At 33.3% G+C, this 16,906-nt stretch overlaps 1 protein-coding gene across 2 annotated transcripts in view; it reads right to left on the bottom strand.

Moving 5' to 3' along the window:
- Window positions 1-9,929: 9,929 nt before the first annotated feature.
- The window catches only part of LURAP1L (leucine rich adaptor protein 1 like), a 53,140-nt gene continuing 46,163 nt past the window's right edge, over window positions 9,930-16,906 (bottom strand). For both annotated transcript variants that reach the window (XM_074282903.1, XM_074282904.1), the window contains exon 3: window positions 9,930-10,665. In XM_074282903.1, coding sequence (XP_074139004.1) covers window positions 10,291-10,665 — 375 coding nt within the window. In that variant the 3' untranslated portion in view covers window positions 9,930-10,290. The remainder of the gene's footprint in view (window positions 10,666-16,906) is intronic.

Genomic DNA, 16,906 nt, shown 5'->3' with positions numbered 1-16,906 from the left:
AAAGAATTCTGATAAGTGCAATGATTATGAATGATGTCAGAGGACTCATGATGATACCTCAAATGATACCCATTTCCTGATAGAAAGATGATGGACTTGGAATGCAAATTGAAACTTTTTTTGAACATGCATAATGTAAGACTTTATTGTGCATGTATATTACAAGGATTTTATTTGTCTTTCTTTTTCATAAATAGTTGTCTTGAAGCTTAGATATAGTAAATGATTTGCCCATGGCCACAGAGATGCTGTCAGATATTACTGGATTTATTTTTGTTCATTTCAGGGGTCGAAATAGTATTTGCTTCCTAGAAGAAATGAGATAGCTTTTATATTTAGACAAAATTCATATGCTATAGGAATTATTTCCTCTTTAAAATTTTGATAGAATTAATTTATAGATTCATCTGATTCTAGTGCATTATTATTTTTAATCCAATAAATATTTGCAGACATCTTTATTTATATTTTTGTTGTTATATTGCTTTATTCTTTTTCTAAGATTTTAAAAGTAGTCTTAACTCACTACTTCTGTTTCTTTGTAATGCTGGAGAAACTGAGCAAGATAGAGATTTTAGAGAGCATTCAATACAGAATTTATTAAATGAAGAGATTTACTGGGACCAATGGATCCATGGTTGGTCCCAGGGCTGAAGGAGACTATTGTCTCAAAGAATCGAGCCCTGAATATCAGATACAGCATTCTTTTATAGGATAACAAAAAAAATGACATAATGGGGGAGGTATCTGGATGGGGATGGGGGAGGCATGGCATAATGGAGGGAGGTACTGGACAGGCTCCTGATATTCTAATAATATCTAAAATGGATAAAGATTTTTATCCCATCAAACATTAAGAGGGAATGACTATAGCTTAAGGTCTAAGATATGAGACCTTTATAAAGATTTTTATCCCATCAAACATTAAGAGGGAATGACTATAGCCTAAGGTCTAAGATATGAGACCTTTATCCTAACATTAAGAGGGAATGGTTATTATGTGAGGCAGAGTAACTGAATAGGACAATTAGGGAAACTGGGTCAGGACATTAAAAGAGAACGTGGCACAACATCTTGTAGAAATAAGCATTCAATGCTATAAATTTATATTCAATGAATTATTTTTGTGGTATCTTATAGACTTAGATATGCTTAATTTAAAAAAAATATATATGATTCTGCATTCCTTTATAAGCTGTTTTTGTTTATATTTTATCAACTACTTTTATTTTACTCTTCCATCACAATGTTTAAGAAATTAAAAAAAAAATAACATTTATACTGTTGTGCTACAGTTCCCTTTTAATGTCCTGACTCAGTTTCCCTAATTATCTTACCTCAGTTACTCTGCCTCAGGCTATATTGCCTCTTAATCATTAGAATGTTTGATAGGATAAGGATAAAGGTCTTATATTTTAGACATCATTAGAATATCAGGAGTCTCTCCCCTCTCTGTTACCTCCCTCCATTATGTCATTCTAGGTGCCTCCCTCCATTATGTTATCCCCATTCAGATTCCTCCCCCCATTAGGGTCATCCCCATCCCAGATGTCTCCCCCATCATGTCATCATTGTTGTTACCCCATAAAAGAATCTGATGTGACATTTGCTGCTGGATTCTTGGAGATGATAGTCTCATTCACCCTGGGACCAAACCATGGATCCATTTGGTCCCAGGAAATCTCTCCCTTTTAATAGATTATTAAATACTCTCTAATCTCTATCTTGCCTCAGTTTCTCTGTCATTACAATATAGGCCTACAACTTTTACTCAGCTTGTCATGATTCATTGCTACCCTGATTGCAATATGATCCACATATATAGTATGCAATTTCCCTTTTTTCTAAATTTATCCATATTTTCTCTGATCTAGCATGCAATGTGAAATTTCAACAAATGGAATGCCTGAGGGGGGAAGCTTTTAAAAAATTTTTCTCATTGAATTTTCTTTCTTTCTTTCTTTCTTTCTTTCTTTCTTTCTTTCTTTCTTTCTTTCTTTCTTTCTTTCTTTCTTTCTTTCTTTCTTTCTTTCTTTCTTTCTTTCTTTCTTTTCTTTCTTTCTTTCTTTCTTTCTTTCTTTCTTTCTTTCTTTCTTTCTTTCTTTCTTTCTTTCTTTCTTTCTTTCTTTCTTTCTTTCTTTCTTTCTTTCTTTCTTTCTTTCTTTTCTTTTTTTTTTTTTTCTGCAAAGCAGTTGGAGTAAGTGACTTGCCCAGGATCAAGTAAGCTAGTAAGTGTTAAATGTCTGAGGCTCGTTTGAACTCAGGTCCTCCTGACTCCAGGACCAGTACTCTATCCGTTATACCATCTACTTACATAGCTGCCCACTTGAATTTTTTCTTTCTTCCTTTTCCAATTCTAAAAATTGGAATTTTTTTTCCCAATAGGATGTCAATAATCCTAAGGTTTTTGCATGTTGACTTAATTTTGAAAATGTTACTTTTAATCTGAATATTTTTTAATTCTTTCCATAGCTGAACAATTTTCTGAACTTTTCCCTGTACTTTCCTCCTTTTTTGCACTCATTTTAAAAAATCTATTTTAGCAGTAATAAGTATAGTTGTATTTGTTTTTATTTTCTTTTTGAGTTTTTCTATATATATTTTATATTTCCTATTTTATGCATACATTCTATACATTTTTATTATTTTTTTAACTTATTTTTTGCCTTTTTTCAACTTAGGAATTATCAGGGGATTATAATCAATAATTGATGATGTTCCAATACTGACAAAAATCATAGATCCTTGAATTCTATGGAATGATACTTATTCTGCTCTTTTGATATTTATGATTTCTAAATAAATAATCAACTATATACATGCTTTCTGACTTCCATTGGAACTCTGACTCTGTTGTTTTGATTAGAAGTACACTTAAAAAAGAAAAAAAAATAACTGATTTGTTTGTTCAGTTATTTAGATTAAGCTAAAGTTAAATAGATAAATTCATTAGACTAGTCAAAGCAAGCCATTGATGGTAAACAATCCTTTAAAATGTGATTGGCTTTTTAATTGTAGTATTGATATATTCTCTTATGTTACATTATAATTCACTGTTCATAAAGTATAACATTTTCAAATTTACACAAAACAAACAACTAAATGAGAGATGCTTGATAAACTCTTTGCAAGTATGGCATGGCAAGTTGCATGGAAATTATGCTCCCCAAAGATTCTTTTAAAACTACAGAAATAACAGATGTTACCATAAAATTTTTCTTTTAAATATTAAATGGTTAAAGAACCTAAGTTTTAAAAAATTAGAGAAATGAAATAACTATGCAACTGTACGTGAGAACATTCCTTAGCATCATTGTATAAGAAGGATATTGTTTTAGCTTATCAGCTGACTGACTGGAAAAGAATAAATTGATTGAATTTGATGTGCTAATTGTTTAGTATTTGATATCTGATCATAATCAAGGGATCAGGTATATTCTTGGCTTTCAACTTATTAAATTTATCACTTTGGAAATTAGAACAAACAAATTTTTGAAGAGAAGAATCCAGTGACAAGTACTTATATATGTATATGTATGCATATATATTAATTAAAACCACTATTTTACCTTTCCTCTCTTCTAAATTACTTTTTAAGCGATGGATATGGATGCCTGCAATTTAATGTTAGGATCTGACTTTAAATTGCTTCCCCCCCCCAACCCTGATTGTGTTTTAGTAATTTTGAGGATTACTTTTGTAAATTTAATCAAATAAGGTTTCTATTATGTTTCTTACATAAAAAAATAAACAACAGAAATTATTCTGAATGAATTCAAGAGAAGTTCATCTGTGTGATATAAACCAGTGATGTCAAATTTAAATAGGAATAGAGGCCACTAATCTGAACATAAAGATGCCTGTACAACACAGATCAAGTTAATTTTAAAATGTAATGTTATCTATGTTTTATTATATATTTATTTATTTTGTTAAATATTTCCAAATTATATTTTAATCTGGTTCAGGTCGCATTTAAGAATAGTGTGGGCCATTTGTTGGACACCTTTCATCTAAGCAATACAACATATTTAAGTAAAACACCTTGAAAAATCTGAGGATTGAATAAGATTTCTTCCATTCTTCATCCCTTGCTTGCTAATTACATGCTTATGATCTAGAAGTTTTTGAAGATGAATTAAAAAGTAAAAAAAAAAAAAGATTACCATTTATGAAAAATTTCTTGTCTCAATGAATGATTGTTAACATCTATTTCATAATGATCATCTTGACTGTAGGGACGTTTTGATGACTTTCTAAGTCATAATAATCAAAAGATGATCACATTAAAATGAATCATCCATCTGACTGTGCCATCAAGAGTACAAAGCAATAAAAGAAATGGTCAAAAGGGATTATTTAGCAGAAATGAAAACAGCCAAGTTTTCTGAATATTATAAATTTATTCTCTTTCATGTTCAAAATTCTAAGAACTGAGTGTTGAGAAAGCTAAGTAAGTAAGTAAGTAAGAAAACTAAGTAATGTAAAAGACTTTACCTGTTTCTGGTTTCTTAGGAGTACCACAAGAACTGTACAAGGTATATAATTCAATTATGGAATAAGTTCCATTTCCAAACTTGAGGGTTCATGACATGAAAGTGAATGATCATAATAAGCCCAGAAAGAAGAGATAGTTCCTTTAATGCACTAGAGTTAGAAGAGATCCTGGAAATCATCTAATCCAAACCTTTCATTTTTTAGATGAGTTTGGTGAGATATATATATATATATGTAAGGGCTTCTTTGACCCTTTAAGGGTCAACAACATCATTTTGGTCCTCAAACCATATCAGGATGAGATTAAGGGCACAAGTTAAGGAGTTAGCCTTGGTGAAGAAAAGAGAACAGGGAATGTCACCAAGTAGTTTTGAAAAATAGAATTGGGGAGAAGAGCCTAATGATGGAATGTCAACTTCTCTGGGTAATGGTTGAGATTGATTTTTGAAATATTCAATATTCTTATGCCCCTGGAAGTTGGAGAATGTGAAACCAGAGGCCAGTTCCTTCTCCAACATTTTTCAGATGTCCTAAATGGTCACCTGGGCTCTCTCAAATAGCTAAAGATTCTTAGAGGGACCACATTTCACTTTTCCCCTTTACCCTCTCCTCCTAATTCCTTTTGTCTCTGTGGAAAACAGAACTTTAAAAAAACACACATATCCTTCGAAAATAGCTAGGTTAAGAATAGTAAAGGAAAAATTCCAGTTTCCCCAAGACAGCATAATGCAGTTTGAGCAGATCAGCTTGAAGGAAATTTTTCCTTTAACTTTTACCCATTTTCCTTGAAATGATGACAGAGATCAAATATCAGGGGCCCCAGATCAGAGATTAGTTATGGGATTCTTTAGGGGGAAAAGCTAGTTTATGCACATTCATTCTCTTGTGACCAATAAATAACATCAGACTAATTAATGTTGTTTAACTGATCATTCCTATTCCCTTGGTAAAATCAACTATCAAAACATTAGAAGTTTACATATGACTTCATGTATCTAATTCATATTGCTATTTACTAGTGAGGAACTGGAAAGGATTTAGAATTATAAAAAAGAGGAAACTGAGAAATATCTATGTCTGTCTATCTATCTATCTATCTATCTATCTATCTATCTATCTATCTATCTATCTATCTATCTATCTATCATTGTGACTCTTGGAGTTTATTTACATCCTTAACTGAAGGTTCTAAGGAAAGATGCTCATACACACAATGCTCGGAGTCAAAAGGAATCATAGGGGACTCTTCCAAAGCTCTCCATCTATCTCCTTTACTTCCCAGGTTTCTTTTCTCTACTTCTATTCATTTCAGCTGTTTGGAGGCAGTTCAATTATCCAAAGAATAGAATGTTGAACCTGGAGTGAAGAAGTTCACCCTCAGACTTATAGTGACTGGTGACTCTGGAGAAGTCACTTACATCAGTCTGTCTCAGTTTTTTCTACTGTAATCAAGATAATAATAGTGGCTCCCTCAAAGGGTTATAGTGAGGATTAAATGAGATAATATTTGTCAAGTGCTTAGCACATAGTTGGCACTAAAATGTTTATTTCCTTCTTTCCTTTTCCTAACCCCTTTCACACACTAAAAATTCCCAGGATAAAAATATAAGAAAGGTGCTGAAAATATAACTTAAACCTTCACAAAATTTGGGTAGTAAGCTGGGTAAACTAGAGAAACTATTTTAACTATTTTAAAAAACATGTGTTTTATCAAAGAGATGCCAGTTAAATGCAACCAGAATGTGTAATGTAGGATTCCTTCAGTTCACACTAGAAGGGACTTCCAAAGTCATTTTGTTAAATCTCTTCATTTTACTAATGAGGAAACTGAGGGTACCAGTGGTTATGTGCCTCATCATGCAGTGAGTCAGTATTAGATTCACTATTGGAATCCAGATTTTCTAATTCTAAAGTTTCTGATGCTATTCTCATGCTAAATAGGGAGAGATATTGGCTAAATAATAATATATTTAGGTAGATTCAGATGGATTCCTGGGAAGTGCTCCAGAAATCTGGGTATAGCCCTCTACTATCTAACATTTTTATCACTGATTTGGATGAAATCATAGATATCATACCTTCCAAATATGCAGATGATGTAAAGCTGCTAGGTATCGTTATTCAGACTTGTCATTATTAAATTGAACTGAAATGAGAAGACTTAGTATAGGGGTTTACTGATAAATGTTTCAGAATTGGCATATATATATACATATATATAGTTATTACTAATTTCAATATTCATTGTTAAATTTTTTTCAATCATTTTCTTAATTCTAGAAATAAACAAAACAATAAATCATGCTCAATGAATCTAGAGCTTTGTCAATTGCAAAGCTATAATTTAACAGTAAGCCTTCCCTAGCAGTATGAGCTGACTCCAGCACATTGTTGCACAGGGGGCCTTAGAGAAGTAACATTGCTTGGTGAATAGAGAACTGATCTCAGAACCAAGAAGAAATGAGTTCAAATCTTAGTTCTTACCCATATTGGCCATGAGATTCTAAGTAAGGCAGGAAAATTCCCAGTACTCTAGGCACTTCTCAAACTGAGACTATACGTTTCAGAGAAAGTGGTAACTTGCACTGGAATAATGAACTGTTTCACCCAGAGTTCTCCATTACTATGAACACAGATTCAGTTTTATCTAAAGGAGTCATAATAGTTGTCTTCAAGTATTTGAATTGTCCTTCCACAGAAGAGGAGTTTGGACTCAGAGAAAAGTGAACATCAAGTTGCAAAGGAAAAAAAATCAAATTTAAGATTTATTTGAGGAAGAACTAAAACAATGAGAACTGTCTTGAAAGTTTCATGGCCTGCCTTAGGAGGTGGTGTATGCCCTCTCATTGGGACATGTTCAAGTAATAATTGAATAAGCATTTATATATTTTGCAGATGGGATTCTTGCTAAGATTTAGATTGGACTAAATGTTTTCTAATCCTTTCCCTTTCTAAGATTCTGTGTAATTCACCAGACTGAAATAAAAATCTTAGGGAACTCAACTTTTAAAAGTTTCATAGTAGGAAGGGAGCTCAGAAGTATTTGCTTTAATGCCTGCTTGAACAGGAGTGTCTTCTTCAAGACCCCTGAAAATTGAGGATCCAGCTTTAGTGTGATGGAAGTCCTTCAGTATTAAAGAGTGTGCTCCTGATCTGCTTGTTAGGTTTGTTTTTGGAATCTGAAATTTGTTTTTCCCCAACTTCTACTTTGATTATTTGGAGATAGCTATCATATATTGTTATTCAATAGGTTTCAGTCCCAACTCTTTATGGTTTTCTTGGCAAAGATACTGGAGTGATTTCCCATTTCCTTCTTCAGTTCTTTTTACAGATGAGGAATTGAGGCAAATACTTTTCCAGGGTCACGTAGGTAGTCAGTGTCTGAGACTAGATTTAAATTCAGGAAGAAGAATCTTTTTGACACCAGACTTACTGTATCACTTAGCTGCTTAGCTATCATGTTCTTGTTAACGATTTTATTTTTTCCCAAGTGAAACATCCCCAACTCTTTTAACTTATCTTTCAGTGCCATGCCCCTTTTTCTTTCATCATATTAATTGCTTTCCTCAGGTAGCACATCAAATTTAAATGTTAATGATACTTTTTTTTCCATTTGAAATATTTACAATGAAAGTATGTATAAAACATTATGGTCACATTTTTTTAATTGAGAGAAATTATTATTAATAACCAATGACTTAGGGAGATCCAGAGTTTTCCCTTTTTTCTTAAGTCCTCATTTCAAGGTTTAGTCTTTGATGGACATTGCTGATAATGAGAATGAATTAACTTTCTTCTCAATATTGCTCAGACAGCACCCAGGTGGGGAATCCCCATTGTGCTTCCCACAGAAATGGGTGAGGATAAATTCTTTGATTTGATTGCCCAAGATTGGGCAATTTAAAAGTAAATCAAAGTTACCTTTTGCCAGACCCTCATTAGAATAGGTCCACTTCTCATTGCAATAAGTATTTTCCCTCATTAATTGTTAACCAGTTAGAGTTGATTGTCACCTTCAGGAACACCCACTCTTCCAAGGGAAAATAAAATGTGAGCTCACCACCATGATTTGTCTTTGCTTTTGAAGAGTGTCTCTGACTTGTTTTATTGTTAATATTCTAGCATTCATAATAAAATTATTAATCACCCTGAGATTATATCTCTTTGAATTTTCTAAATGTCACATAATGACACATTTAATTTCCACTTTTTTATTCTAAAGTTTTATTTGTCACCTATATATGCCAAAGCAATATTTCTGAATCAATGTACTTGAAATCTTAATATGTTCTTGGAATTGCTTCTCTAGACATGCTATCTCTTTTCCCCATTGCAACCTAACCAGTTAAGAATACAGGACCCTGCACTCATCCTGATTATAATATAGTAATAGATTTAATCAGAAAAATCAATCAACATATATTAGGGTCTGGACAATATGATATTGTGAGCCAGAAAAAATACCTGTTGCATACAGGTTTCTAGAAAATACCAATAGGGTCAATATACTAGCAATAATTTCCATTGCTATAGCATGCCTGATATGAGAAAAACTTTAAATACATAGTATCTCTCAAATAGATAACTTCTTCCCCACTTCCAATTCTCCTTTCATGAACCATTCTGGTCACAAGACACAAGAAAGGGTCGTCTTATTATTCCTTTAATATAACTAACTCTAAGTTTTTATTCATGTTGATTTCCCCTCATCTAAAAGGATGATGTCATATAGAAGAATCTCTAGACATCAATCAATGCTACCAGTTGGTTCATTATTTGAAATGGATATGATTTTATCCAAAGAAATGATATGGTAATCAACATTTCTATTGTTTTAAGGTTTGTAAAGCATTTACACCTGTCTCATTTGATCCCCACAATAACTCTATAAAGCAGGCACTATTATTATCACTTTAAAACAATAAAGAAATGAGATTCACAAAGATTAAGTGATTTTTCCTTGCTAATGAGTCTCTAAGGGAAGAATGTCAAGTTCAATGTTATGGCACCGGGAGCTGCGTCACTTAAAAGTGAAATAGAAGATGGATTGTCATCTACTTTACTACATCATCCTAAGGATCCCCACATCTTTCTACATAATTTACAATGAAACTTCTTGTGTTTGTTGCTTCTAACTTTTAAAAAAAGTTAATAAACCACAAATCTGAGGCAGATTTCATATGATCTCATATAATGAAAGGGAGAAACAAAGAGTTCTTACACCCAATTGATTTCATTTGTGCACTGAAGAGAAGAAAAAGTGTTCAACATATGTAAGTTGAGAAAATAGTGAGAAAAGTGGGCCCAGAATTAATGATTGCCAAGAGAAGTTTGGCCAATTTAGAATAAAGAAATAGAAATCATTCACAGAGCTCACAGATACCTAAAAGACAATATTTACACTTATTTAAGAACATGAGTTACAAAATTGCTGATATTAGAATATGGTTTATTCTTAAATTTAGCAAAAAGTTTTACTGGTAATCCCTGAACATGTGTTTTACAAACAGAAAAAAATAACTTTATTGCTTGTTCTTTTTTCCCCACTTCAACTGTGGTATTGTACTATGAGGAATAATCTCTGCAATAAATTAAGAATGGAGATTAAGAAAGATAGGAGAAGAAATCAATCCCAAAAAGAAATGTTAGGAGCAAATAAAGATCTGTAAAGCAACTTTAAAATAAGCTTTCCTTGGAAAAGTTTGCATTTTTACCACAAAAATAAAATAGCAGCCAAGAAAGAAGATAAATATAAGTTAATTGCACACCAGTCCCATAAGAAAGCCCTTCTCATTAACCAAAACGATAATATTCAGAATCAAATTTGGCATGCTTGTGTAAAGACTGTGAGTCTTCTAATAGGGAGGTTTCACTGAACTGGTCCAAATCAGAGGGGGTCTGGTGACCTGGGACATCATCTGCCAAAGTGTCCAGATAACTGCCCACTGATATTCCATCCAACCCATCACTGCCGTCCTGTAAGCTATTATAGCTTCCTTGTAAGGAGGTGTTTTGGCTTTCCAGTAAACTGCAAAGGCTTCCACTGAGGCTGCTGCCTCGGCTGGTGATAGTACCCTTCTCTTCCATCATCCACTTGATGGACTCAATGCTCTCATTGATGATAAGAAGCTGCCGCATAAGCCGGACATCCGTGGCTCTGAGGTTAACCTGTGGGGAGAAAGGAGGAAACATACATAATTTGCATAAGTTGAAACTTATCATTGGAAATTTATGTTTATATATGTATTTATATCATTAAAATATATATACATATATACATATACATATATATATACACATACATATACATATATATATATATATACACATACATATATATATATACATAAAATTTCTGTGACAGAGCTCTTATTGGTCTGATCAGCCAAATACATCTTGATTCAACTCCAACATAATAATATTTTGATCCTCTTCAAGAATGAAGGACAACAAACATCATTTCACAGTGTGAATCTTTACATACTATACTTTACTATATTTAGATTACAAATAAATAGAATAAATGTTCTTTTTTTTTTTTTTTTTTAAGAATGCAGTAGAATTCAGTGATGTCAAAGAAACAACATGGAACATGGGGAATGACATAGCAATTGAGTGAGAAGAAATGGATTCATCTTCTGACTTCATAGCTCAATCCTATGATTTTGGATAAGACACTCTCTTTAAGTGCCAACTTTTCTTAACTATAAAATGATGTTCATTATACTTCTGCTACCTACTTCATACTGTTGTTATGGGGATTAAATGGAATGGTATATTCAAAACAAGTTGAGGTCATAAAAATGCTATACAAATCTAAATTATCACTAGGGTCCCTGATCACTCAATTACTATTCTGTTTCTTTTTTCCTTGCATGGAGGTGAGCCTAGGCTGCTTGAAGGTTGGCCACTAATTAGAGATTGTCACTCTTCTGGTGGACTGGAAGCTCTGGCTGGTGCCATGAATCTTGAAAAACTCCAAATATGATGCAGTGATAGATTGGATATTTCCTTGCTGTCCAAAGACAAACCATTTTAGTTTGTGCATGTATATGTTAATATTATTATTGGGGGGGAGGAGCATGGGAAACGGGGCACATCACCAGGTTGATCCACAGGAGGATAAATTTTTTAGCCCTAGCAACCCACTAAAAACTTCAATTAAATACCAAGGGGCAATCTATGCAAGTGGGGGAAGCTCACTAATAAAATGACAGATCTTTCAATTATTAAAGTAGTATTTCAGCTCTAGTACAAGAGTTTAAAATCTCCTTTTTTGAGAGTCTCAGCAGCCTGCAAGAGAGCTGGTCAACAACCTTGTTATGAACTTAAAAAACATTTGTCAATGAAGGCTGGTCCTGAATCATTGGATTAGAATGAGCATAAAGTGGTATCTTTTTAGTTGTGAGTTATTATTAATTCATTATTTGTTGTTGTTACTGTTCAGTCACTTCAGTAATGTCTGCCTCTGTGACCCCATTTGAAGCTTTCTTGGCAAAGATACTGGAGTGGTTTGCTTTTTCCTTCTCCAGCTCATTTTATGAATGAGGAAACAAAGACAAATAGGTTGAATGACTTGCTTAGGTAATTACAGCTAGTGTGTGAGCCTGAATTTGAATTCAGTCTCAAAAATTGCCTTTGGATTTTTAGGTTTTGCAAATGCCTAAAGCCCCCCAGAGAGCTAAGACTTCATATTGGCATTATATAGAGAGTGAAAGACCTGGAATCAGGAAGATCTGAGTTCAAACCTGGTCTCAGACTCTACTGCTTGGATAATTCTGTTTTATTTGTTTGATTAATTAAAATTTTAATTACTTAATTACTGTTTGCCTCAGTTTTTCATCTACAAAATGGGAATAATATTAACAATTATTTCCCCAGATTGTTGTGAGGATCAAGTGAGACAATAATTGTAAAAGGTTTAATGCAGTGCTTGGCACACAAACAGTATACAAAAATGAGCAACTGCTACTGTTAATCATGCTTCATCTTTGCATGGGGAAGAAAGGGAGGCTCACCATACAAGAGCTCTTCATGGTTCAGGGCAAAGGAAAAGGGCAAGGTATTATTCTTCATCCATTGTCCTAAACTAGGAAATGAGATTCATGGGCCATTGTCCTATAGAGCTTTCTAGTCTCAATCTCTGTCTCCATCTCTCTCTCTCTCTCTGTATCTGTGTATCTCTATGTGTGTGTGTGTCTCCATTTGTGTCTTTCTTTCTGTCTTGGATCTCTGTGTCTGTGTCTGTCTCTTTCTCTCTTTTTTTTCTCTCACACACATTCTCATTCTCTGTTTCTCTGTCTCTCTCAAACACACACACACACACACACACACACACACACACACACACACACACATACACACACACACACCACATCACAAGATGGTTTGAAAATGAAGAACTTATTCTCAATAGCAGTTTGAGACCAAAGAATATGTTTTTGTTTCTTAAAGATCCAGGTGTAATCCTGATGTGTCAGAATTGTGAGGATGTGGAATATTTCAGGACACACCCTCATGCATCACAGGGGAGAATCAGGCCTCTTGGCTCCAAATGCATACATGTACATCCTATAATTATAGTTTTTCTAAAAATGAGTTTCCTGGTTATGGGTTAATCCATAAATCTGACAGAACCTTGGAAACGGGATGAAATTGGCAAACTAACATTCAGAAGAGTGACATTTCCATAGATTACTTAAAGTAAAATAAAGCTTAGGTTACAGGTTTCAAGTAACTGTATAAATAACAAAAGGTTAAAAAAAAAAAAGAGGTAGGATGCAAATATTTGTTTGGCTAAAAAATTAAAGTAACTTGGATGATTTCCTGATATTCTTCCAGAAAAAACACACAAAATAAACATGGCATAGAACATAATATGGGAAATCATTTATCTACATGACATTGTACATAGATTAAAGTATTATCAGCTTAAAATACAGGGAACTTTATTTGTGAAGCTGCCTTGATCATACACATAATACAAGATAGCAAAAAATTCAACAAATATTGATGAAGTACATATTGTATTGTGAGTACCAGGTACTTATGAGAAATAAGATATAGTTCCTAATCTGAAAGAGCTTACATTCTAAAGGGAAATGATTAAATAAACAAACAACTGTGATTTGAGAGAAAGAAAAAAAGTGTAAAGAGAAAGTCTAGGCAAAATTCTAAAAGTATGAATGATAGAGAGGCCATTTTCATTTGAGGGAATCAGGTGAGACTTCTTGGAAATGGTGATATCTGAGTTGAATTTTTAGGAAAGTCAAAGACAACAAAAGATGATAATAGTGAGAAGTGTAGAAAAGAGTGTGGGGGTAGAAGTCTTGGAGGCTGATATGAGTCAAGATATGGAAATAATCTTGGTAGGGAGATAGGGGTTTGCAAGTATGCAATGAGGCATATGCAGGTAGATATGTTCATTTTAATTGTATGTCTTGTTACAAGAGATGGTAAGTTTGGGGGAGATGGTACTGGGAACAACAATGAATTTATCAAAGAACAATGAAACAAAAATGGTAGAGGATCAAATGAGAATGGTGGGTAAGCAGAAGTGCAATTCAACCAGAATACAGAATATAAAGGTAGTCTAAAATTAACCTAGGTAGGTAGTTGTGGAAGGACTTGATGATCAAAATCTAGAGTTTAAACTTTACCCAGTAGCCAACTGGGAGTCTTCTAAGGTTTGAGAAAAGGAATAACATTACCAAAACCATGTATTAGAAAGATTATATGGGACAAGAGCACATTCATTAGAATAGGCATGGAGTGAAGATAAATAAATACTTGGTGAATTAAGTATTGCCTAACACTCATTTAGCACTCATGTAATATTGAGTTTTAGACTAAGTCTAAATAATAATTTTATATTTATATATAATATAATTGTATATAAATTTATATATAACATAATTTTGTTTATAATAAAGTTCAAGAGAAATGATAAGATGCCTACAAAACAATCAAAGTTTATTATGATAATAGATTAAAGTTGGAAGAGATGTTTGAGACAAATTGGTCCAACTTCCTCATTTTTACAGATTAGGAAGCTAAGACCATAATGACTGAAGGACTTGCCTAGAAACAGAGATAGTGAATATTAGAGTTTAGTTTTGAAACCTGGACCTCTCATGTCAGTCAGTTCTCTTTCCACTATGCCACAACAAGAGCTGAAAGGAGTGGTTCAACATATCATTTTTGTTATGTACTTAACCTGACTTAGGCATATGGAACTGCCTTCTGGGGGAATACAATAGGTCTGCAAATAAAGTCTAGTACAAGGTAGGATTCTATATGGCAATGCAAAGCTCTAGAAAAAAATGCTCTAGAAAAATCTGAAGGAGAGGATACTTTTGGTTGAGAAGATACAAGAGGACTTTAAGCCCTCAAAAACCTATTTTTACCATAAAATCAGCTGAAATAACAAATGAATTGAAGGATGGGGACTGTTTAATTTTTATTTCCAGTACATAAAACAGATCTTTGAACATTGTAGACATTTAATAAATATGGCTTGAACTGAATTGATTAGAAGCCTTGAATTGTTTCCCTGTACCTCTTTAACTTTGAAATGTAGCCTTTTCTCCTTTTGTTCCTTGAATCCTCAATATTTCTAGATCTTGAGAGAGAAAGAGGATACAAGAGTAGACATTCTGGAGGTGGGACTGCTTCCATAGCCATTTTATCAATAAGGAGAATTCTATGAGCAGTATCAGAAAAAGGAATAGGAATACCACTGGTGGAAGAGGGCCTCAACAATAAGGGACAGACATCAGCAACCATATATACATAACCATGTGTGTATGCATGAGTCATTTTTAAATAAGAAACTAACCACATTCAATATCTGATGTAGAAAGTATTCTCTATACCTCCACTGATTTCTTAAGCAATTTTAATCACTCTTATATTAGTGGTTTCCATTAATCAAATTTAGCAAAATATATTGGGCAGTAAAGAAGGGAGTTGGAGTAGAAAGCAAACAAAGCTTCCTTTGATCCTGAAATAACTCTCTTTTGCAAAATCACTCTCTGGAAGTAAAATATATACAACCCATTGAATCACAGTTGGGAAAATTAAAAAGATAAATTCAGTGGAATTTGTTAATGTGATTCATCAATGATTGTATATTTAACATTGACTTGGTATCTTCCCAGTGACACAATAAAGATAAGTTGAGTGAATGGATACTTTTAAATAATAATAATAATGATAGTGGTGATAATGATAACAATAGTATTTATGTAGCACCTTCTATATGTTAGACACTAAGCTAAATACTTCACAAATATTAGCTTATCTGATCTTCACAACAACTCTGAGAGGCAAGGATTACTATCATTCCTATCTTAAAGATAGGGAAACTGAGGTGATAGTTTCATTTTTATTTTCTAGTACATAGCACAGAACTTTGAACCTAATGACATTCATTAAATGTCTATTGACATTTAATAAACATGGGTTGAATGAATTGATTAGGAGCCTTGACACTCAAGTTTTCTTGTAACTAACTTTGGAACAGTCTTTTATGATTTGCCCAAGGTATCTTAGTTAATAAATATCAGGAGCCACATGCATGGCTAAAACTAAAACAACTTAGAAGTACCCATTTGTTCCTTGGCTCCCATGTTCATGTCTTTACATATATTTTTGACTATAAAAAAGGACAAGCCCCATTTGTCAGATCTATTATCTCCAGCACTAGCATGGGTTACTTGCACACAGTAGGTAAGTTGAAGAATAAACTCTTTTTCATATATAAGGAAGGCAGGGACATCTTGCTTTCTTGGAATATCATTATAGTAGTATCTCTTTAACTTCAAAGAAGCTGCAATTATTGTTTCAACCTTGAACATGTTAGCAATTCACTAAATTGCTAAATTACAATGTTGCCTCTGTCTTCAGCAATGCCCCACCCTTTCTTGCCACATTCATGTATAAAGTCTGGCAATCATTTATACAAAGTTCTGAAGACTGTGGTTAGCTTTTGGAGGAGGGGGGATAGCTAGTAACTCAGTCTCTGAGAACATGAGGCAGGCTCTGATATTCACTAGCTATTTAGCCAGGAGTGAGTTAGTTAATTTCTTAGAGTCAGTTTTCCCATCTATAAAATGGATGAAATGATAATTATTATTCAATCCCACAAAATTTGTTAAAACTTCTACATGGAAGACACTAGGATATACAAAGGAAAAGGGTATACAAAAACAAAAAGGCAAACAATCCCTACCTTCAAAAAGATCCTTTCTATAATATGGGCAGCTGAATAGAAAGGTAGATATCTTGATGGGGGCTAATTCTTGAATTCAAATCTGGCCTCAGTCACTTAACACTGTTTGCCTCATTTAAAATGAGCTGGAGAAGAGAATGGCAAAGTATTCCAATATCTGCCTGTCAAGAAAACCCT

Source organism: Sminthopsis crassicaudata, chromosome 1 (genome assembly GCF_048593235.1).
Source record: "Sminthopsis crassicaudata isolate SCR6 chromosome 1, ASM4859323v1, whole genome shotgun sequence".
NCBI lineage: Eukaryota > Metazoa > Chordata > Mammalia > Dasyuromorphia > Dasyuridae > Sminthopsis > Sminthopsis crassicaudata.
Note: the sequence above shows the minus strand (reverse complement) of the source record. Positions and strands in the feature narration are given on the sequence as shown.